Here is a 24,213-nt window from a genome sequence, read left to right as displayed (position 1 = left end):
CATATTTATTAAGTACCTAGATTTTATGGATCCATGGCAAAGAGATTACAACAAATTATTTGGCTAGGGCATTAGACATAGAAGCTTTCCTTATGCCCCCAGGCTTTAATCTGCTCTGTGCTGGCAGAACCCTTGAGATCCCCCAGTGGTAGCAGGTTGTTTCCTCTGGATGAGATCAATTGTGCCATTAGCCTAAGGGGCAGAGAAAGTACATTAATGGAAAATCAAGTTGCTTTGACGATTCCAGCAGAAAGTTGATGGCTCCTATTAACAGGAGTGTCTCCTGACTTGTTGATGTCAGAATTCAATTTTTTTCCTTGTTGGCGAAATAAAGACTGAACCGGATGTCGGAGTCCCTGTTCTCCCCTTCCTCTGCTCATCTTCACCAATCAGAGTCTAGAGCAGAGCAGCATGGGTGGCTCAGTCGGTTAAGCTCCTGACTTTGGTTCAGGTCATGATCTCACAGTTCATGAGTTTGAACCCCCATTGGGTTCTGTGCTGATAGCTTGGAGGCTGGACCCTGCCTTGGATTCTGTGTCTCCCTCTCTTTCTACCCCTCACCTGCTCACACGCTGTCTCTCTCTCATTCTCTCTCAAAGTTAAACAAACATTAAAAAAATAATAAAAAAAGAACAAGGAGGGACAGTCACTGATGAGGCTTTCTTCAAAGAAAGGTGATGAGACTCTAGGTCCTAGCAGTCTGTCATTCTGTTCTTATATCCACTAGACACTTTGTTTCTTCATTCCTGCATGAAGGTAATATGCCAGGTACAGGAGAGTAAGGGAATTAATTGTAAAAGACAGGACCTGCCTTCAGGGGATTTGAAAAAGATGCACCTGAAAACAATGACAATGAAAAGGAACACGTTCTAGGAACAAGGGGAGATTCAGGGGGAGGATGCCTAGATCAGCCCACACCATCAGGAAGGTTCACACTGTAGAAGCCCAATGTGAATGATGAATACAAGTTTTCTTGGCAGATACCTAGGGCCTGGACATTTCAGATAGTGCGAACAACCAGGGAAATGCCAACTTATAAGAAGCGGGTAGAAGAAGACAAGGACTCTGAAAAGGACTCATCAGAATACAGGAGATAAAGTAGGAGACAGTGATGAAATAAAAGCCATAGATAAAACAGCTTTAAAAAGGAGAGAGAGATAGGAGGTCAGATTGTATAGAGAAATCAGAAACGATAAGGCATTTGTTTTGCCCTAGTGCCTCCTGGGCATAGAAAAAAAAAATCACTGTAGACATTGGTGATAACAGTTCCTGTGGAAGAGTAGGGGATAAAAACTCTTTAGAGGTCACTGGGAAGTGTGTTAGTTTTCTATTGCTGCATAACAGATGACCATAAATTTCTTGGCTTTAATAAAATACCTATTTATTGTCTTAAGGTTTCCGTAGTCAGAAGTCTGTGCACAGCTGAACCAGTTCCTTGCTCAGGGCCTCCTGAGTTTGAAGTTAAGGGATCAGGCTGCCCTCTCATGTGGAGGCCCTGCAAGGGAAGGATCTGTTCCTCAACTCCCTCTTGTTATTGGCAGAATTCTTTTCCTAGAGGCTGCAGAACTCATGGCAGCTTACTTCTTAAAGCTGACAGTGAGAAAGCAAATCTCTGACACTGTAATCTCTAAACTTTTGACCCTCTTTTAAAGAGCTCATTTGGGGCGCATCTGTGAAGCGTCTGACTCTTGGTTTCAACACAGGTCGTGATCTTATGGTTTCCCGAGTTCGAGTCCCACCATTGGACTTCATGCTGACAGTGCGGAGCCTGCTTGGGCTTCTCTGTCTCCCTCTCTGCTTCTGCCCCTCTCCCACTTACCCTGCCTCTGTCTCTCTCAAAATAAATTAATGAACTTAAAAAATTAAAGAGCTCACTTAATGAGGTCATGCTTACACAGGATAATCTGTTGGTTAACTTAAAGCCAGCTGACCAGGGACTTTAATTACATCTGAAAAATGCCTTCACCTTTGCCACATTCTATTAGAAGCAAGTCATGGATTCTGCTCCTTTGAAAAGAGGCGGAGATAATAAAAGGGTGGGGCTCATCAGGAAGTCTCTTTAAGGTGTGTTGGGTGAAGTAAGGAAATCAATACAGTGATTGTATGGTACAGGTGTCAGAAGAAAACAACATGGGTCTGAAATGAAGGGATCCACAGGATCCACAAAACTCTTGGTGCACGTGTGTGCACATGTTTTTATCAGTTAGCATTTGCTGCATAACAAACCAAGCAAAATGTAGTGTTTTCAAACAGCTAACATTTATTTGGCTCAAATATCTACAGGTCAGAAGTTTGGCTGTGTTCAGGTGGGTGGTTCTGCGTATCTGTGATGGGGTCAGCTAATCTTTGCTGTGGTTCACTTGTCTGCAATTGGCTGCTCGGTCAGCTGGTAGATGGTTAGCTGAGATGTGGTTTTGTATCCTCCGGTAGACCAGCCTGGGCGCATTCACGTCATGGTGATGTTCTGTCCTCAGCAAGCCAGTAAGCTCCAAGGCATTTGGGTCTTTCAAGCCATTGCTTCTTGTGTCACATTTGCTAATGTCCCACTGGCCAAAACAAGTCTTAAGGCCAGTTGAGATGGAGGCGGGTGGGAAAGGAGGACTTTGCCTTTTTTATGAAAAGAGTAGAGAATCTGGGGCATTTTTATAATCTACCGCATAATATTTATTACTATGTTTTTAAAGTTTGGAAGCATTCTGCTTTATATTTATGAGACAAATGAGACAGCTAATAAAAAGGAAAAAGGATGGCTACGTAGCACAAGGGGCATAACTGATGAAATAAGATTCCAAAGAAGGCAAGAGCTGCTGTGATTCAGAGTACACAGGGAAAATTTACCTTTTAAACAATTGAAAAGTCAACATTTTCCCTTAGAAGGAAGGAGAAAGAATAAGAATAGATGTAGAAAACAATAGATTTTCCTGTTAATCTCAGTTTTCCTTGGAGAAAGTGAATCTAGGTCATCTATTGAGTACAACAAGAGGAGTGGTGAGAACAGGGTTTATGGAGAGTGTTAACTTTTGGAAGACCTGTTGTTCAGGACAGGATGGGAAGCTGAGGACAAAACAAAAGAAAACAACAACAACAACAACAACAACAACAAAATACTGACAAGCACAGGGCCCAGCTGAGACTGTAAGACCTTAACTTTATGATGACAGTCTAAAGTGCCTTCTAGCTCATATGTGAGAGAAAGATGCCTTCCTCTGCACAGGTTCAGGGAATTCAGTTCCACTCTCAGCTGATATCTGCATAAGGGACAAGTTCCTAGGTCAAGTGCAGTGGCCCTGCCAATCAAAAGGGCTGTGTTATTTTTTATTTCTTTTTTTCTCCATTTTTTTTTTTTTTACATTCCAGTATAATTAATGTGCAGTGTTATATTAGTTTTGGGCGAGCAGTACAGTGATTCTACAATTCTATACATTATTCAGAGCTCATGTGATAAGTATACTCTTAATCTATTTCACCCATCCCCCAGTCTCCCCAGCCCTACTTTCTCCCCTCTGGGGGAAATTTGTTCTCTGTAGTTCAGAGTCTGTTTTTTCTTTTTTATTATCTCTTTTTTGTTGTTGGTTTGTTTTGTTTCTTAAATTCCACGTATGAGTGAAATCACTTATTTCACTTAGCATTATACCCTCTAGATCCATCCATGTTGTTGCAAATGGCAAGATTTCATTCTTTTTTGTGGCTGAGTAATATTCGCGTGTGTGTGTGTGTGTGTGTGTGTGTGTGTGTGTGTGTGTACCACTTCTTCTCTATCCATTCATGTATCTATCAGTGGACATTTGGGCTGCTTCTATGACTTGGCTACTACAAATAATGCCGCAATAAACATAGACGTGCATTTATCTTTTGCATTTAGTGTTCGCATATTCTCTGGGTAAATAACCAGTAGTAGAATTACTGGATCATATGCTGGTTTTATTTTTAAGTTTTTGAGAGACTTTTATACTGTTTTCCACAGTGACTGTACCAGTTTGCATTCCTACCAACAGTGCACGAGAGTTTCTTTTTTTCCAGTCCTCGGCAACACTTCTTTTTTCTTGTGTTTTTGATTTTAGCCATTCTGACAGGTATGAGGTGATATGTTATGGTGGTTTTGATTTGAATTTCCATGATGATGAGTGATGTGGAGCATTTTTTCATACGTCTGGATGTGTTGGAGAAATATCTGTGTATGTCTTCTGCCCATTTTTAACTGGCTTTTTTTTTTGGTGTTGAGTTGTGTAAGTTGTTTATATATATTTTCTGGATCATAACCCCCTATCAGATATATCATTTTCAATTATCTTCTCACATTCCATAGGCTGTAAGTTAGTTTTGTTGATTATTTCCTTTCCTTTCCTTTGCAGAAGCTTTTTATTTTTATGTAGTCCCAATAGTTCATTTTTGCTTTTATTTCCCTTGCCTCAGGAGATACCTCTAGAAAAATGTTGCTATGGCCAATGCCAGAGTAATGACTACCTGTGCTCTCTTCTAGAATTTTCATGGTTTTGGGTCATTAATCCATTTTGAGTTAATTTTTGTGTAGGTGTGAGAAAGTGTCCAGTTTCATTCTTTTGCATGTAGCTGTCCTGTTTTACAAACACGATTTGTTGAAGAGACTGTCTTTTTCCCATTTCACATTCTTGCCTCCTTTGTTGAAGATTAGCTGGTCATATAATTGTGAGTTTATTTCTGGGCTCTCTATCCTGTTCTTTTAGATTCATGTGTTTATTTTTGTGCCAGTGCCATACTGTTTGGAGTACTACTACTTTGTAGTATATCTTGATATCTGAGATTGTGATACTTCTAGTTTTGTTCTTTTTCAATATTGCTCTGGCTATTCAGGGTCTTTTGTGGTTCAATACAAATTTTAAGATTATTTGCTCTAGTTTTGTAAAACATGCTATTGGTATTTTGATAGGGATTGCATTAAATCTGTAGATTGTTTTGGGTAGCATAGACATTTAACAATATTTGTTCTTCTGACCCATGAGCGTGGAAGGTCTTTCCATTTCTTTGGGTCATCTGTTTCTTTTATCACTGTTTTGCAGTTTTCAGAGTACAGGTTTTTCACCTCCTTGGTTAAGTTTATTCCTAGGTATCTTATTTTTGTTTTTTTATCCATTCCATTACCCTGTGTCTTTTGATTGGAGTGTTTAGTCCATTTACATACAAAATAATTATCGTTAGGTTCATACTCATTGCCATTTGTTACTTGTTTTATGGTTGTTTTCGTAATTCTTCTCTGTTTCTTTCTTCCCTTGCTCTCTGCTCTCATGGTTTGCTGGTTTTCTTTAGTGGTATGCTTGGATTCCTTTCTGTTTATTTTCTGTATATCTATTACCAGTTTTTGCTTTGTGGTTACCATTAGAATTATATATAACATCTAATACATATAGAGTCTGTATTAATTTGATGGTGGCTTAAGTTTGCACCCATTGCAAAAGCACTAAATTTCTACTTCTCTCCCCAACCCCACCCCACATCTTAGGTATATGGTGTCATACCTCACATCCCTTTTTCTGTTAATCCCTTGACTGCTTTTTATAGATATACTTAATTTTACTGTTTTTATCCTTCCAGCTTTTCTTACTCCTACTTATATCTTTCCTTTCCACTCAAAGAGTCCCCTTTATATTTCTTCTAAGGCTGGTTTAGTCGTAATGAATTCCTTTAACTTTTGTTTGTCTGGGAAACTCTATCTCTCTATCTATTCTGAATGATAGCTTTGCTGGATAGAATATCGTTAGTTGTAGGGTTTTATTTCCTTTCAGCACTTGGAATATATCATGCCACTCCTTTCTGGCCTGCAACATTTCTGCTGAAAAATCCACTGATAGCTTTATGGGGTCTCTCTCATACATAACTGTTTTCTCTTACTGCTTTTGAAATTCTCTCTTTATCACTACTTTTTGCCATTTTAATTACTATGTGTCTTGGTGTAGACCTCCTTGGGTTAATTTTTTGGGGGTCTGTCTGTATCTCCTTGATCTGAATTTCTGTTTCCTCTCCCAGATCTGGGAAGTTTTCAGCTGTTATTTCTTCAAGTTAATTTTCTTTCTTCTTTTCTTTCTCTTCTCCTTCTGGGTTCCCTATAATGTGAAGGTTATTATGCTTGATAGTGTCGCTGAGTTCCCTTAATCTATTTTCATTTATTGTTATTATTATTTTTTCTCTCTCTTGTTCAGCTTGATTGCTTTCCATTACTCTTCCTCCAGGTTGCTGATCTGTTCTTCTTACTTCTTCTTGTCCACTATTTATTCCCTCTAATGTACTTTCAATTATAGTTATTGAGTTCTTCATCTCTGATTGGTTACTGTTTATATTTTCTGTCTTTTTGTGGAGGGTCACAATGAGATCCTCCACTTTTTTCTCAAGTTCAGTGACAGTCTTTATGACCATTACTTTAAGTTCTCTGTTAAGCATATTATTTATCTCTGTTTTATTTAGCTCTCTTGCTGTGATTTTGTCCTGTTTTTTTCATTTGGGATATATTCCTCTGTCTCCTCATTTTGTCTAACTCTCTGTCTGTTTCTCTGTGTTAGCAAAGTTGGCTATAAGTCTCCTAGTCTTGAAAGTAGTGGCCTTGAGAAAAAGAGGTCCGCAGTGCCCTATCGTGCAGTGTCCCTTGTTCACCAGAACCTGGAAATTCAGAAGTGTGTTTTATATATGTTGCATGTTCCCCTATTATTGTGGCTGAGCCTTCAGCTTAGTCATTTTCAAAGGCTCTCTTTGCCTGTTGTGGACAGAATTAGGCCCCTATGTTGTTAGTGGGTTGGTCTGGTGTTGCCTTGGGCTTGAGTTGAGTCAGACAAGACACTTGCCAGTGCTGTGGTGGTACTAAATAGCAGAGTGCTTTTGCTGTGTTATTCTCTGCAAAGCTTTGTTGATGGGTATTGCCTGCACTTAGAGAAGATACCTGCCTCCAGCCCATTGTTATGGCCAGAGTTGAATGTTGTGTGTGATTTTCTTCCCCCTCCCTGGGGAAGGAGGCATTTTGAGGTGGTGCTGGCCCCTTTCAAGGCTGCTTTCACACTGCCATGCTTGTAACATGGCTTTGCATGGACTCCCTCCAAGAGCATGTTGGATGAGGTGAGTTTGCAAAAGAGCAGGAGGGTGGGGCATCCTGTTAGTGAGCTAGGTGGATAGTGTTGGTTCTATGCTGGTTCCTGCACATATCCCTGTATGTAGGCTGGGGGGTAGGCTCTTTTGTTTTTAGAGGTGTCTCCTAAAGATACCTACCCCTCCAGCACATGCTCTGAGATTAGTAAGCAAATCTGTGTACCCCAGGAATCTTTCTTTTTCTTTTTTTAAATTAAAAAAAAAGTATTTATCTTCAGAAAGAGCATGCAGGAGAAGGGCAGTGAGAGAGAGGGAAAGAGAATCCCAGTCAGGCTCTGTACTGGCAGTGCAGAGCCTGACTTGGGGCTCAATCTTACAAAACCATGAGATCATGACCTGAGCCAAAATTGAGAGTCAGACACTTAACCGACTGAGCCACCTAGGCATCCCAACTCCAGGCATTTTTCAAACTGCTGCTTTTATGCTGTGTCTAAGCAGGGCTATTTGTTGTGCTGTCTCTTTAAGGGTTGGAACTCAATTTCCTATTGTTTTTCTGTTCTCCCAGAGCTGAGCCTGCTGATTCTTAAATTTCCAGGTGTCAAGCCCCTCTGATTGTAAGCACTCCTGAAGTTAGGCTTCCTAATTTTCAAAGCCAGATATTATGGGGATTTTTCTTCCCACTGCAAGTACTTTGTGCCCAGGGCACGTGGTATGGGGTCTGCTCCTTTCCCCTCTCAGCACTCATGGTGTCCCTCCCTCCTAAGGACAGTCCCCTGGGTCAGTTTGGCTCCCAACTGTGTCTCTACTTTCCCTACTCTCTTTGGTGTGGCCTGTTCTCTACAATTAGCTGTGGAGAGTCTGTTCTGCCAGTTGTTGGGTCTTTTTCTGGGTTATTGACACTGATGTGGGTGTTATTTAGGTGTATCCCTGGGATAAAGTGAGCCTAGGATCTTCCTACTTCACCATCTTCCCGGGAAGCCCTTTGTTATTATTATTATTTTCATAGCCGCTTTAAGTAGATTAGGTGTAGGAGCATAATGGCAGCAGGATTGATTTAAGATTGAAGTTTTGGCAAGTGGATTAGAAAAAGAACAAGGTAGCTATAATGTTGACAATACTGGCCGGAAGGTTGAGATTGAACAAAGTATTTCTAAAACCTGAGATGGAAAATAGTAGGAGATGAGAGAGATGAGATGAGATAGCAAGAGAGGGACTCTGTCATGAAGGAAAGTTACTTAATTCACATTATACATGGAGAAAGTTTTGATGACATCTTGAGAGTAGGTGTGCTCTGATTAGATTTTAAAAAGTTGCTCTAATGCTAGGTTAAATGGGAGCGCAACTAGAGGTAGAAACACCAGAAATATTATTTAAATTGTTAAGGTTTGAAAGGCTGAGAATCTATCTGCCCAGTGATATTATGAGTGTTCATTAGTGAGATGACCCATAAATAGGTGTGTTTAGGAGGCCAAGGTGTTTTAATGTAATTACTGCATATAAGCTCAAAATGGAATCTAAAGTTTTTACTTTGCATAGCTGTACAGATTTAGGAGCAAGAGCTCTACTATATGGATCAGTTTCTTGTGCCATCCTAATCTTGGGAACTATTCAGACAGCAGATCAATCACTCTTGCTTTTATTCAGATGCTTTGGAATCTAAGACTCATTAGAAAAAATTGAATATATACGGAAGCACTTAATTTAGGTTGACTAAAATTATAACAGCTCCACAAGAGAGATTGGTTGTTCGAATAACTGGTGGCTTCTGTTATACAGGATCCAAGAGTGGATTTAGCATTCAGATCATCCACTTGATGAGAGCAGAACACTACAAGAATCTTCTCTTACTGAGATTATTGTGAATGTATTCCAGAATTCAGGATAGTCTTTCTAGAAGAAGAAGTTAGGAATAACTTTGGAAGAAGTATATGGTAAGGGAACTCAAGGAATCAGAAGAAGGCTGTGAATTGGAGAACATAGTTGAGGGTAGCTTTGGAGAGGTGTTTAAAGCAAAGAGATCAACAAAGATCACGTTAGAAATAAATGATGAGGAAGACAGAGAATAGCCTTGAGGAGAAGGAATTAGAGCATCATTAACAAACCTAGAGAACAAAACAAGATGTTATAATGGAAGAGGATGAAGGGATAGAAATTTGTAGACATCATTAGAGAAGTTAATTATCACTGGTAAAGGATCTATAGGGTAGTGGTAAATGAAGGACCTATTCTGAGCTGACTGAGCATTTGACAGGTATACATTCTTTCCTTCTGCACAAAGTTATTCATGTCTTTAACTACTTTTTTTTTAACCCATTGAGAGGAATTTAGGAAAATGAATTTTTTTCATTAAAAAAATAATTCTTCACTCCTGGGAATTTTATAAAAGTATGGTGCTGTATTTTTTAATTAATGTAAATTAGGATAACATCTGCTGTATTTGCAAATTAGAAACAAATATATTGCAAATACTTGTTAATATATTGAATAGGAGAATACAATAAAAATGTATGTAGGTTAATACAAACACAAAAAACATTCTTAGACTTTTCAGAGTCGTTTCCTTAGAAGTTCTTCAATAATCAACTATTCAACAGTGCAACAAAATGGAATTATTTATATTAGGTAAAATATGACTCACTGCAGTAGAATGTTTGGTAATTAGAAGCCATAGTCTTGAGAAAGTTGAGGGAACAGTTTTTTCTTCTGAATGAGACCTTCAAAATTATAGCCTTATGATTTTAACATCATAATTTCATGGATAATCTGGATAAATTAATGAATTTGCTGTATAAATTGAAGTTATCTGGAAATATTACTGAAAAGGGAATGGAATTTTGTGGCTGTTGTTATTAATTTACAAAATTCTTTACCAAAAACTATAGCATAACATGCAAGGACACCCTACACAGTCTTGAAATTTCTTCATTCTTTTTGTGATAAGAGCGCAATCATTGGAAATAATCACAGAAGAACTTTCACTTATGTCTAATCACATGAATCAGTTATATGAACACTGGCTAAGCAGAATTGTTTCTAAGTAAAGCTGATGTGAGGGAATTGTTAAGCTTCTTTCTCAATTTGATTGAATTCTGCTTGATTATCAAATTATCCCTGATTTTCAGATATTCTGGGTAATGCCAATGTATTCAAATATTAATTGTGTAACAAGAATTCTGTGTTGCAAGTACACATATGAATTGACACATAAAAAGAAAGATCTATTTTAAGTATGTTTACTTGAAACTTAGAAGTTTAGGGTGAGTTGTTTGCATTTATCAGTTTTAAATATTTTTAGGATTCAAAAGTATATGATATGAAAATCTTTACAGTAGGTCTGATGGACACTTAACATATTACAAAAAAAATCAAGAAATATCTTTTATTGAATTTGTAAAGCAGGCTTTTGCTAAGTTTAATTGTTTGGTCATATATTTTCTTTCCATGTAAAGCAATATATATTATATACAATAAGATATTATATAGTATAATATCATTTAATAAATATTAGCATTTTGAATAACTGATATTTCCTAAATTCTCTTATAAGTTGATAGAATCAAAGAAATAATTTTGCAGGGAGACCTGTGTTTAAAGATTTGGCTTTCAAATCATTTATAATTTTAGCATTTGTCTTTAGTACTGTCTTAAAGTACTGGGTGATCTTTAAAATAGCACAAGAATACATACACCCAGTTATTTCACAGGCCCTTACTAGACTCTCTTGAAAATGATCGTTTCTTTCTTCCTTCCTCCCTCCCTCCCTCTCTTTTCTTTCTTTCTTTTCTTTTCTTTTCTTTCTTTCTTTCTTTCTTTCTTTCTTTCTTTCTTTCTTTCTTTCTTTCTTTCTTCTTTCTCATTTTGTTTTGTTTTGTTTTTAATATGTCAGGGGATTGGTGGGTTGCATTGTTTAAGGCAGATTACATTTGTAAAGTACTCTGGCTTCTTTTGATATGAAAGCATACCTATCTTTTTCCAGTAGAAGCCATATCATTTTTTAAATGTTCATTCCGGCAAATAATTAGGGAACATGTTTTTTGCTCTCTTATTTCAAGCCTTGCTTTCACTATCTCAATTTATCATTGTTGATGTTGATCATGTTGATGTTGGGTGCTGCATCTTTTGAGTTCTGGTCATTTTTTTAACTTGTACAACATGTAGAAGTACCTCAAGTTTTTAGAATTTTAAACATTTTAAGCATGTTAAACTTTTTAGGGATTGTAATCATTATTATATTATTGTAGTCATTGTATTATTATATTATTGTATTATATACTATTATATTTTTACAATGGAAGAAAATCTATTTCAGTTTTCAAAGTGAAGTTTGAAACTTACTTTGGTGATTTAAATCTTTTCAAGTCACACAATTCCGAGTCAAGATAACTATTTTAGATTTTGTCAGTGAATTACTTTCCAAATGGAAACATCCATGTACAATTTTATATTAATGTCCTTACAGGGAATAAATGAGGCATAATATGTAACACTTCACAGTTTATTTATATTTTATTTCAAATTTAAAGCAATGAGCAATGCCTCATTTGCAAAACAGAATTTCTTCCATTTTTATGGAGGTTTAAGGGGCCTGTTTTGTGTAAACTAATAGGACTGTTTCATTAAACACACAAGTGACAAGAATATTTTGATAGTTTCACAAGTAATCTCCTATTACAATCTGTCTATTTCTCTTTCCTCTAGTTAACTTCTCCCACTACCTCTGAGCAGCTTGCCTGTAAACCACCTGCTTTCTCCTTTGTTTCTCCAACTAATCAGAAAACGCCACCTGACCCAGTTAACCTCGACGGAGCCTCTGTGCTAGAGGAATTCCACACTAGGAGGCTGGATGTCAGTGGGGCCTTGGTGGAAGAAACAGCTACGTATTTTCAAACTTCTGCTCACTCTTCACCCTTTTTTGCATCGAAGGGCACCTCCTCGACGTTACAGTTTCCCCATTCCACTCAGTTATCAGGTTCTAATTTATCCAGTCCGAGTGCAGCAGATCAGAAACCTGGACTGGCATCTGAAGTTCTGAAGAAGACAACAACTTTAAGTTCGCACGTCCTTAGCCCCAGAGAAAGCCCAGGAACCACTTCTCCTTCACCATCCTCCAGTGCTTCTCTGAAGTCAAATTCGGCCTCATACATACCAGTCCGTATTGTCACGCATTCACTCTCTCCAAGTCCAAAACCATTTACCTCCTCTTTCCATGGCTCTTCTTCCACTATCTGTAGCCAAGTGTCATCTAGTGGAAATCTCTCAAAGTCAGGGGTGAAATCCCCAGTGCCCTCCCGGCTTTCTCTTCTCACTGCCATCCTCAAGTCAAATCCTTCTCACCAAAGACCCTTTTCCCCTGCATCCTGTCCCACTTTCTCTCTTAACTCTCTGGCTTCTTCCACACTCACTCTGGATCAAAAAGCAAAACAAACCCCACCCACACCTAAGAAATCTCTCTCTAGTTGCTCCCTGAGAGCAGGGTCTCCAGAGCAGGGGGAACACCAGGTTTCCGAACTTAGGCAGCAATCCTTCCATTTACCTTTTCTGGCCAAATCTACTCCCCTTTCTCAGGCATGCTCCCTTTCTCCCACAAAACATGACAGTAGCAGCCTCATTTCTTTGAATGTAGAGAAAATGTCACCCACTTCTTTGAAGAGCAACCCAACAGTCTCCCTGCTACAGACTGATACATCCAGTTCTGCAAGACTTCCTCCTGTTCCACCAAGTGTTCCTCCTGTTTCTTTGAAGGGCAAACAGGATGTTGACCTCAGGGGCCCAGAAAAGCCCAGGAATATTCACATACATCCTACATCAGTCTCCTCTGCATTATCTTCTCTATCTCCTCCCACTAACCAAAGAGCCATGCTCTCCTCTCCAGAGAAATGTTTCCATCCTTCCCCAGCTCTTTCAAACCTGATAAACAGATCCAAGAGAGCAGCCCCACAGCTAGGTGGCCAGGGGCAGAACCTTTCAACTCCTCTTTCAACCCCTGTCTCCAGTGCTAGCTCTGCCTCTCTTCCCAAACTGGGGTCCTCCCCTCTCCCTCGTGCTAATCTGCCGACCCAGGCGCTCCAGCTCAGTCCAACACTGTACCCAAATTGTGGCAGTGGTACCTTGCCTTCAAGACTTGGAAAATCTGAAAGCTCAGTATCCAACCACAGGTCATCTGTTTCAACCCGATCACCTCCCATCTCTCTAACAAGAACCAAGGAGCTGATTTCACCTTATGCATTGTCCATGTCAACAGGCCCTGAAAATAAGAAACCCAAGGTATTCTTTTGCATGTTGCATGGTGCATGCTTATTTTGAAATATGGGAGAATCTTTTTTTCCAGAGGAAAAATAATTATGATATTCATTCTGCTCTTACAAGAGTTATAGAAAGTGTAAGTAGAGCTAGGATTTGGTATATTTTAATGTGTAGGTGAATTATGATCTATCTAAAATGTGCATGTTTTGATAAAACTCTTTGATTTTACAAATCCTCCTGTTACAGTAACTTCTTATATCTATGACTCCAAGGTATTTTTTTTCTTCAGGCATAATGAGTTATATCATTGATCACAAAGATGGGATGGATATAAATCAGTTGGTTTGAATTTGAGACTATGATAAATTTCTGATTAGTTAATTTCATGGACCCTATTGTCCATCAGAGCATCCTGTACTGAGAATAGTAGACAGGATCAGTGTAAAAATTTCCCCCTTTATCAGGTTGATTTCTTTTTTGCTCCTCCTGAGCACCACCTAAAATCCATACCAGTATGGATTTAGCTATATACATATAGAGCAAAAAGAAATAGAAATTTCCTTTATATGTGAATATTATATTTGATTTATTTTGAACTCTAAATACTTAGTAATTATGGAATACTGAAAGGGTAGGTAGGCTGGGTATAAGAAAATAGAATTGAGAGAGGAGAAATACTGACTTCTAAATGCTCTGAAGCAGCCCGTTGAGCAAGAATGGAATACTGACATACATTAATTCATTTATTATTTTTATTTTTTATTTTCTACTTTTATTATTGAAGTGTAATTGACATACAATGTTATATTAGCTTCAGCTGTACAACAAATTGATTCAAAAGTTTTATGCATTGTGCAGTGCTCACCACATAAGTGTAGTTACCATACAATGCTCTTAGACTATTACTGACTGTATTTTCTATGCTGTATTTCCATCTCTGTGGTTTATATAACTTATAACCGGAAATTTGTACTTCACCTCCCCTCCGACAACCATCAATCTGTTCTCTATATTTAAGAATCTGGTTTTTTGTTTGTCTTTTCTTTTGCTTTGTTTTTAGATTCCACATATAGATGAAACAATGTGGTACCATGAACTGTTTGTGGAAATATAAATTGGTACAGTCACTGTGAAAAACAGTATGGCAGTTCCTCAAAAAATTAAAAATAGCAATACAATATGATCCACTAATTCCACTACTGGATATTTACCCAATGAATACAAAAATGCTAATTGAAAAGATATATGCACCCCTATGTTTGCTACAGAATTATTTATAGTAGCCAAGATATGGAAGCAAGCTAAGTGTCCATTTACAGATGAAAGTACAAAGAAGATGCAACACACACACACACACACACACACACACACACACGGACATTATATAGTTGTAAAAAAGGAGATCTTGCCATTTGCAGCAACATGAATGGACCTAGACGGTATTATACTAAGTGAAATAAGTCAGACTGAGAAAGAGAAATACCAAATTATTTCACTCATATGTAGAATCTAAAAAGCAAAAGAAATGACAAAATAAATTAAAAAGAAGAATCAGACTTGTAAATACAGAGAACAAAGTGATGGTTGTCAGAGGGAAGTGGGGAGGAGGTTGGGTGAAATGGGTGAGATACAGGCTTCCAGTTATAGAATGAGTAGATTATGAGAATGAAAGGAACAACATAGGGAATATAGTCCACAGTGTTGTTACAGTGTTTTTTGGTGACAGATGGTAGCTGGTGACACGTGGTAGGTGTAGCATAACAGATAGAGATGTTCAGACACCATATTGTACACCTGACACTAATGTGACATTGTGTGTCAACCTTATTCAAATGAAAAAACTTATTAAAAAAACCTATACTCTGAAGACTGGCATTTGTTTTAATACGAGAAGGGAAACATATGAAGATGTAATTCATAGAGTTCATTTTTCCTGGTAGAAGGGCAACTCTGCTCTAGAGCATACCAGCTTCCCAACTATTCTCAAGTACTTAGGATGTGGATCGTATAGAACCAGAACTGGATTGTTGTATGACTCAAATGAAATTCTGAAGTGCCTGTATGGGGGGGGGGACTACAATTTTTACGGCAGTGCAATCAGGTAGCAGTTCGAGAACTTCCAAATTCCGTGGAGACTGTGTTCAACTCTGTCATTGTTTGAATGATGAACTTAAGATGGGAAAGATAAAACAATCCTCAAGTCAAATCCTATCACGTCCAATCTATCGTATTAATGATGTTGTGGTACAATTCAACGTAACAAACATGCATAAAACTTCTGCTGTATGCCTACCACCATACTAGCTTTTTTGGGGATGTGTGTTTGTGTGTATGTGTGTTTTAAGAAAAGTAAGAGATAATTCTTTGTCCTTAAAAAAGAAATTTTATTCAGCAGAAGAATATATACAGATACATGATGTGGAGAAGCTATATAGAGTTATTAAATCCATAATAAAACTAGAAAACAAGTATAAGGTAATATTAATATAGTATAGTACATATTATATACAATTTGTCACTGAATTCAATGTAATAGAACGATTATTATGGGGTATGGTTAGTGAGGGAACTTATAACAAATGGCAGGCCTGTGGGAAATGTTTAGGATTTAGCTTAATGAGGAGGGAAGGAGCTGGCATTTCAGAAATAGTAAATAACCTGACCAAATATACAGAAGATGAACCCAGAGGAATTTATGTGAAGACATAGGAAGATTGGGCTTATTATTAAACAGTGACAATTGTAATAATAATTATTTTAAGAGCTACCACATGCTTTCTGTATATAAAATTTCTATATATAAAATATACAAAACAGTTAAAAATTAATTAGAAAAGATTATGTCAGGGGCACCTGGGTGGCTCAGTCTGTTGAGCATCCAACTTCGGCTCAGGTCATGATTTCATGGCTTGTGAGTTCAAGCCCCATGTCGGGTTCTGTGCTGATAGCTCAGAGCCTGGAGCCTGTTTCGGATTCTGTGTCTGTCTCTTTCTCTCTGCCCCTCCCTCACTCATGCTTTGTCTCTCTCTATCTCTCAAAAAAGAATAAACATTAAAAAAAATTGGAAACAATTATGTCAGTTAACTTTTATGACAATATGAGGTTGGTAGTACTATGTTCTTCATATTATATACCAAACACAAAGCAATAACTCCTATTAATAATCATTTTAGCCTGATTTAATAATTCTCATGAAGGAAATCATCATTATGGAATCATCAGAATTATAAATTTCTATAATGTTTGGGTCATTTAAAAATGTATTTTTAGGGCTCCTGGTGGCTCAGTCAGTTAAGTTTCTGGCTCCAGCTGAGGTCATGATCTTCATGAGTTCAAGCCCCACGTCTGGCTCTGTGCTCCAGCTTAGAGCCTGGAACCTGCTTCAGATTCTGTGTCTCCCTCTATCTCCGCCCTTCCCCTGCTTGTACTCTGTCTCTGTCTTTCAAAAATAAATAGTAAAAAAAAATCACACAAAAACCCAACCCCCAAAACATTAAAAAATGTATTTTTAGAAATTATTTAGTCCTTGTATTTTACATTTTCAAAGCAAATGGGATGGAGAAAAATCTAACATTTTCTATAATTCTGAATCAAAACTTCTTATTTATTTGAGGTAAAATGACCTGGTGATTATCTAAAAATACATTTGTGTGACTATGGAATTCATTTGTGATATATTAAAAACAACCTGGTGATGTAAACAGTACTGTCTCCTGAATTTATTAACAATTATTTCTTAAACCATACTGCCAATATATTTAAATTATCCATTACCTTTGTGAAAAGTGATTTTACTTGAGAGGCTTCTTCTGAGTGTTTCTCTTTGTGGTTTATTCTGCTTAGTTCACGTTTTGTCTTGTTTTTTTTGGAGAGTTGGAAAAGGGTGAGCCCAGAGGGCTTTTGATCAAGTCAAGTTCTTTTTTGTCCTAAGATCAAGTTTGTTGAAGATCCGTTCTCCCACAGCTCACTTACTGTTCCCAATATTAAAGAATTTTCAACATTTGCTTTATTTTTAGTTTTAATTCCTAAGTTAAAAACATCATGCTTATAGAAGTGCATGATAAATTTGCTGAACATGAAAAATATGAGGAATCATGATAATTTATCTATTTTTACCCTTTTTATTGAACAAAAAATGTTTCTTATAATGGGCAAAATTCATGATAACTTCTGCAAAGAATAGTTGCTCCCTGAGACATGCTGTTCTTAGTTATATTTATTTCTTCCTTGCTTCTTGCTCTTATCTCTCCAGGTAAAAATCAGCCTACCTTTTTTTTTTTTTTAATTGCAAACTATTATTTGCAGGATTTGTAACTTGAGTATAAAAAATTCATTAAAATGGATGCTGGAATAGATAAATCTTATCCCAGTTTCCTTTGATGTTTGACTAGTTTTGCTTGAATTGCTAAGATTATTTTATAGATTGATAAGAGGAAACAGACAAAAGCTTTGGGATATCAAAGAACTCATATGCTCCTATGGATTGTTTCTTGTCTTGTTCCTTCCACTGTGGTGCTAATCCAAGCACAGGGCTCTCTTTGAAGTCAAAGAGCTTCAGATTTAGATCAGCTTCACTCAGCGCCAGATCCCAAAAGGAAAGAGGTCCTGGAATACAAATGGCCATCAAATTAAAACATGAATGCTTGAAGGGTATTAGTTCAAAGTGTGGGCCCTACTGTCCTTTGATATTGAAATAGAATGGAACAGCTAGAGGATACTGAGCTAATTTCAGATATAAAGCATGCTTGATATTTCTTTTTTATAGATAGAATCTTAAGGTTCTGAATCTGTTTACATTAGTATGGTATAATTGATATACTTTAATTTCAGATACAGTTTTAAAATATTAATTCACATTATAATCATGGTCCTAGACAGGATGAGCATCTCTCTGGATGTTGTTCAGTCCACTCTTTGATTAACATCTATATTGTTTGAGACGTTTCTGCCCCTTGGGAAAGGGAATATCATAAAATTAATTCCCGGAGTTGTATTTGGGTTCCCAATAAATTTGGCCTTCATTTATAACCTAATTTAAATTTTTCTCCTAGGGAGTTAGCATGGTGTTCCCTAAGGGGATTTGAGGCCCTTACCTCAAAACTTTAAACATCTCGCCACTTACTGAAGATGGTTTGAAGCTCTTTTCTGACTATGAGAGCTCCAGTGATGTGCCTGTCTTGGCCTTACAGCTATTTGGACACATAGTTTAGGGATCAATTGGGAGCTTTTAAATGTTTCATGACCTTTTATAGTTGGTGTTTTATTTATAAACCTCATTCCTTGAAGACATCAAAACATTTCCGATTACATCACCCTGAAAACTTGGTGACAATAGTCTCCATGTGACTGTCTCCATTTCTGCTGATCCACATGTAATCTGAGACATGAGCAATATGGAATGTACCCCCATGAGCTAAAATGGTCAATCTGGTTCAAGCAATCGATGTGCATTGAGTGCTTATTATGTTCAAGACACGTTACAAAGTCAGGAGGATGTTGCAGCAAATAAAATTGCAAAAATGCTTGCTCACAGAAAGGTCTTGGGCAGAAGAGAAACAGTCAGCAATTACCACTTCCACCTCCCTGACTGCCATAAGTAAATTTTCTTGTGTGTTAGTCATACACGGTATGGAGAAAAGTATAGCAGGGTATGGGGTAGTGTCACAAATTTATACTGGCGGTCATGACAGGTTCCTTTGGGAAGGTGACATTGAAGGGGGTGATGCTCCTTAAGAGAGTATAGCCAGGAAAAATACCTGATGCCAGAGAGTGCTTGGCAGGTACAAAGGTAGGAGTGGAGTTAGTATAAGGAGGTTGAGATTGTCAGAGGGACATGTAACTGCGAGCTGGGTCCTGTGAGGTCTTGTGTGCCACTTCTTAGTCACTGATTTTTAATTTGAGTAAGAAGCCATCAGAGGGTTTTGAGTAGATAATTGGCACAATCTTGTCTATCTTGAGGCCGTGTTAAGAATAGGCTGTAAGAGGGTGAAAGCTGAAGGAAGGAGAATTTAGGGGTCTGTTGGAACAATCCAGGCAAGCGACAATGATGGCTCTGGTGAGGTTCTAGCAGTGAAGGTGAAGATGATGTATCCGTATATATTTTGTAGGTAGGGTAACAAACCTTCACAATCATAGGTGAAATGATAGAACAGCTGAAACTAGGTATATGTATCTTCTTGTTTGCTTTTCTCCTTTTGTTCCTCCTCCACCTCTTTACTTCACCTCTTCTACAGAATTCTTGGTGCCTTTGTGGAGATTCTAGATTTTCTATGATTCTCCCATCCCTGCTATGTGTCACTTACATTTCTGTACTAACCAATTCTGGGTCCCATTCCCTTTGTTTCTCTCCAGCTAGCCTTTGTTAATTGTGCTTAGCAGTGATTCACACTCAAGTGTCAGTAATTGACAAAAACCTTTTTTATCCCTCGAGGAATTTTTTCATTTTAATTCAGGGAGGGACTTGTGCAGTTTAACTAAAGCAAGGTATTAAAAAACATAGGGATGGAGTGTCTGGCTGGCTCAGTGGGTTAAGTGTCCCACTTAGGCCTAGGTCATGATCTTGCTGGTCTGGAGTTCAAGCCCTGCATCAGGTTCTGTGTTGACAGCTTAAGACCTGGAGCCTGTTTTAGATGCTGTGTCTCCCTGTCTCTCTGCCCCTCCCCCACTCATGCTGTCTCTGTCAAAAACAAACATTAAAAAATAAAAATAAAAACAAATAAAATAGGGATTCAAGGTCAAGAGTTCAAATCCTGAAACTTTGTTTCATTGAAGGACTTTGACAATTTAATATATTAGAAATGCCTTCAGGGCATACTTTGAAGTGGGAAGAGGGTCTCTAATCAGCCAGGCTATCTAAGACTTGAACAGTAGATGAGGAACTAAAATTTTGTTTTTTCATGTCCTCTGAATCTTTCTGTAATTTTCAATAAAATACTTCAGGTTAGGTCAACAAATATGTGCTGAATATCTGTTCTTTGCCAGGTTGGTATACGATATTGGAAATTGTATAAAATATCTTCTCTAAAAGACCTATCAGGCTAATAGGGATGGCAAAATATTGTAATACAATAACATATTGCATATTTAGAGTACTAGAAACACAGACAGATAAATCAGCCATGGAGACCGCTACTGGGAAGAGAGTTGTTCAAGGAAATTTCTCCCTCTCCCTGCCCTGCCACCCCTTCCCCACTGCTTCAGTTCTCAGGATCATCATAGAGATTATACTCTGCCAGTAATCCAGATGTAAGGGAGGTCTCTGGGCAATTGGATCAGGGCTTGGGTTAAGCTTTTGTCTCAGGGAGATTCTGACTCAGGCAGTACATGCATGGTCACTGATGAGCAGGAAGGGCTCTCTTGGAGTGCCTGGGTGACTCAGTAGGTTGAGTGTCTAACTTCTGCTCAGGTCATGATCTCACAGTTCGGTTTCTGTGTTCAAGCCCCATGTCTGACTATGTGCTGAGAGCTTGGAGCCTGGAGCCTGGAGCCTACTTTGGATTCTGTGTCTCCCTCCCTCTCTGCCCTTCCCCCACTCATTCTTTCTTTCTCTCTCTCTCTCTCTCTCAAAAACAAATAAACATTAAAAAATTAAAAAAAAATTAGAATGATGATGCTCTCATTTATACTTGTGGATGCTTCAGGAAAGAGAAGTTGGCCCTGGTGGTAGGGAAGCTCTTTTGTTCAGGATTCTCTCTTGTTCATGTAATCTGAGGTTCTGCCCTTCACCTATACTTAAAGTGTAACCATGAGTTCAAATTTCTAATTCTCAAGGCAACTAATATAGTTTGCTTTGAAATCTCATGGGTCCTTACTACTGGAGCCTGTGGTGGAATTTTAGCCATCAATAATAGTGGATGTGATAATGGTGAGAAATATTTTCTGAAGGGGAAAGGTGTGTTTTTGCTGTTCTCACTTTCATACCTGGGATTTATGTTGTAATTATCTAGGATAAATAGAATTTATAAATAGGATTAGCTCTGAAAAAACTTCTAGGGTAAAATACCATTTCCTTTTCTAAACCTAAACTTTACTCTGCCCCTTTATGTGGTAGATATTTAAGAAATATTTATTGAATGTTGACCAAAAACATAGATTACAAATTGGAGAGATACAATAGGTATCACTGAATGTTTTCTGGATTCAGGGTCAGGCTGGTCAGTTCTACTTTCTACGATTAGCTGATAGTGATTCCAGCCGGTATTACTACAACTTACTATTCAAGTTATATTTACCTTGACTAGAGAAATTTGTAATTTTAAACCAAGGAAAGGGAACCAGTGAATTTAATTTAACACCTGGAAGACTTGGAGTGCTAAAGAAAAACTATATTCCAAATTAGAATATTGTTAAGAGAAACCTGAAGAAATATGGTGAACCCAAAAAGTATCTCTAATGGCAACAAGAATGATTTTCAGACTGAAAAGGAAAGACTACATATGTCTTAGGCACACATAAAACCCCACAGATGGGAACTAGAAGGAAATATCTATATGCTCTAAGTTCCTATCTCCTGGTTTAGATAAACTGTATCTCAAACAAACCAAATTTCTACTTCTATTGTAAATGATGGGAGATAAGAGATTTGCCAGAAAAAGAAACGAGCCATATGTTCTATTTATCACAAAAAAGAGGAAGGTAAATTCTGAAAATGATTGCCTATATTCTTAGTTTGTGATTGTTTACAGAAGCAGTTATGACTGAAAGTCAGACATTTTTTTCAATCAACAGATGTCTGTTGGATTGCCTTCCAAATTCTAGCTTTTGTGATTTTTTTTTGCTATATCATGAATAAAGAGAGATATGTGAAGTGTAATGACATCTCCAAACTCAGATTTGTTCTGAGTGCCCAATCTAAAGCATCCTGCATGTTACTTTCTGTGCCATTATCCTATTTTAATTTTCTGTGTTATTACTTATCTCGCTAGGATATTTCTTTTGCTTTCTTGTTTCTTGGCTTATGGTTTGTCTCTTTGGGTGTAAGCTTAGTGTTAAGCTCTAGAGAGCAAAGGCTTTGAAAGTTTTGTTCACTGCTGAATCTGTAGTACTTAGAGCAATATAAGTCACAAAGTAGATAATCATTAATATTTTGTTGAATGAATCCATTAGTTGAACTGCCATATCCAAATAGATTTACAGGATAGATTGATGTCCACCAGGTTGGTAGAACCCAGGAGGCAAGAGGTCCTGATCCTTGGTATATGACTTGAATGAATAAAAATGACATGCCTAACAAAATGGTTGATGAAATAATTATAAAAATTCTTATCTTCATAGTTTACAATAACAAACCAAAACCGATCAGATGAAATGGGATAGAGATAATGCCTGAAGTACTATTTTGGGATCTAGAGAAGAATAACATAACTGCAGGATGGAGTTTAATTTCAACAAATGTTAAACAAAAAAGATGAAAGGATTAGGGATTTTAGGTGGTAGCATACTCAGTGTGATCCAACAATATGAAATGACTCCAACTTCACTCTCCTGTATGTATATTCTTCACTTATGACAAAAGCAAGGAGACAGTTCCAGTTACTATCATCTTCATTGTATTAACTGAGTTTATTATCAATAGATGTCATGGAGGTGATGATTATATTCTATTTTGTGTTAAAAATACATCTCGCTAAGTGCACACATTTTCAAAATGTAAAGGAATGTTGACAGAAGAAAGTGATGAGGATAGTGAAATCTTCAACTGAGGATCAGTGAGGATGGGTTGGAGGAAACAGCATTACTACTCTCATGCAGAAGGGAGCTCTTCACATATGTCATCATTCTAAGGTGGGGAGAAAGGACCAATGGAGTAAGGTAGCAGGAAGTACATCTGGCTCAGTATAAGGGAGAATTTTGTACCAATTCCAACAATGAGGCCTAAACATGTTGTCTTGGGAGATAGACAAGTGTTCATGTGGTAGCTGAACAGAGGATTGATCAAAGAGATACATGTCTTAGATGAGGGTGTTAAGCCAGATTACCCTCAAGATCACATCTAATTCTAAGATTCGGTGGCATTATGTGTGTGATAACAATATATCTCTTTGTAAAGGCTTGTCCAACTATATACTTTAGGGCATTTGGGGATAGAAGAACAAACATTGTAAATTATTGTGTGTCCTGCAATGAGAGGCAAGGGCATATGGTAGATAATTGCACAATTGTTGACTAGTGTGCCTGCATCCAAATCCCAGCTATGACTTACTACCTAGTGACCTTAAATAACTTACTTAACATCTGTGTACTTTAGTTTCCATATATAAACTGGATATAATATAATCTACCTAATAGCTTGGTTGTGATAATTAAAAGAGATAATACACATAAAGCTTTTAGAATGGTACCTGGCTCATAGTGATTATTAGCTATTATTATTATTATTATTATTATTACAACTATTATTAGAGTTATGTATTCATAAAACCATCATGGAGTATTAATGATATAATGTTATGTATTACTTGTCTGCTTAGGTATACTTTGAGAGAGAATGTTATCTTCTAGAGGAAGCAAATATATCTTCTAAAGGAGGCAAAAAGGCCTGAGTTCCATACCTGTTTCTGTTCTTTACGGACTGTCTATCTTAGGCAAGTCACTTAGCCACACTATGCCTCCTTTCCCTAATGGTTCTGTAGTTATAGGGCTTCTGTAAAAGTAAATGTAAAATTAATTTGCCTAGTAATAAGTGCCAGCTATTATTCTACACAAAGAGATGGCATTTCATTTTCAGTTCTTATCCAAAATATGTCCTATGTAGATTATAGCAGTGCAAGGTCAGTATAGAGACCAGGGCTTGAAGGGCCCTGAGACTTTTTTCCTCCAAGTCTGGCATTTTGATTTTTCTCTACTTCACCCTCTTTATAAGGAAAATGAATGTGCCAGCCTCTTACCTTCCTCACACTATTTTAATGGAAGATTACTTCAATT

General features: G+C 37.5%; 1 protein-coding gene across 11 annotated transcripts in view; it reads left to right on the top strand.

Moving 5' to 3' along the window:
* Nucleotides 1-24,213, top strand: part of MLIP (muscular LMNA interacting protein) — a 144,130-nt gene that overhangs the window by 17,536 nt on the left and 102,381 nt on the right. For 10 of the 11 annotated variants that reach the window (XM_053222673.1, XM_053222682.1, XM_053222678.1 and 7 more), the window contains exon 4: nt 11,746-13,311. The exons of the other annotated variant lie outside the window; for it this stretch is intronic. In XM_053222673.1, the coding sequence (XP_053078648.1) occupies nt 11,746-13,311 (1,566 nt within the window). The remainder of the gene's footprint in view (nt 1-11,745; nt 13,312-24,213) is intronic. 11 annotated transcript variants of the gene reach the window in all.

Source organism: Acinonyx jubatus, chromosome B2, assembly GCF_027475565.1.
Source record: "Acinonyx jubatus isolate Ajub_Pintada_27869175 chromosome B2, VMU_Ajub_asm_v1.0, whole genome shotgun sequence".
NCBI lineage: Eukaryota > Metazoa > Chordata > Mammalia > Carnivora > Felidae > Acinonyx > Acinonyx jubatus.
This window is presented reverse-complemented; position numbering and strand designations above follow the sequence as displayed.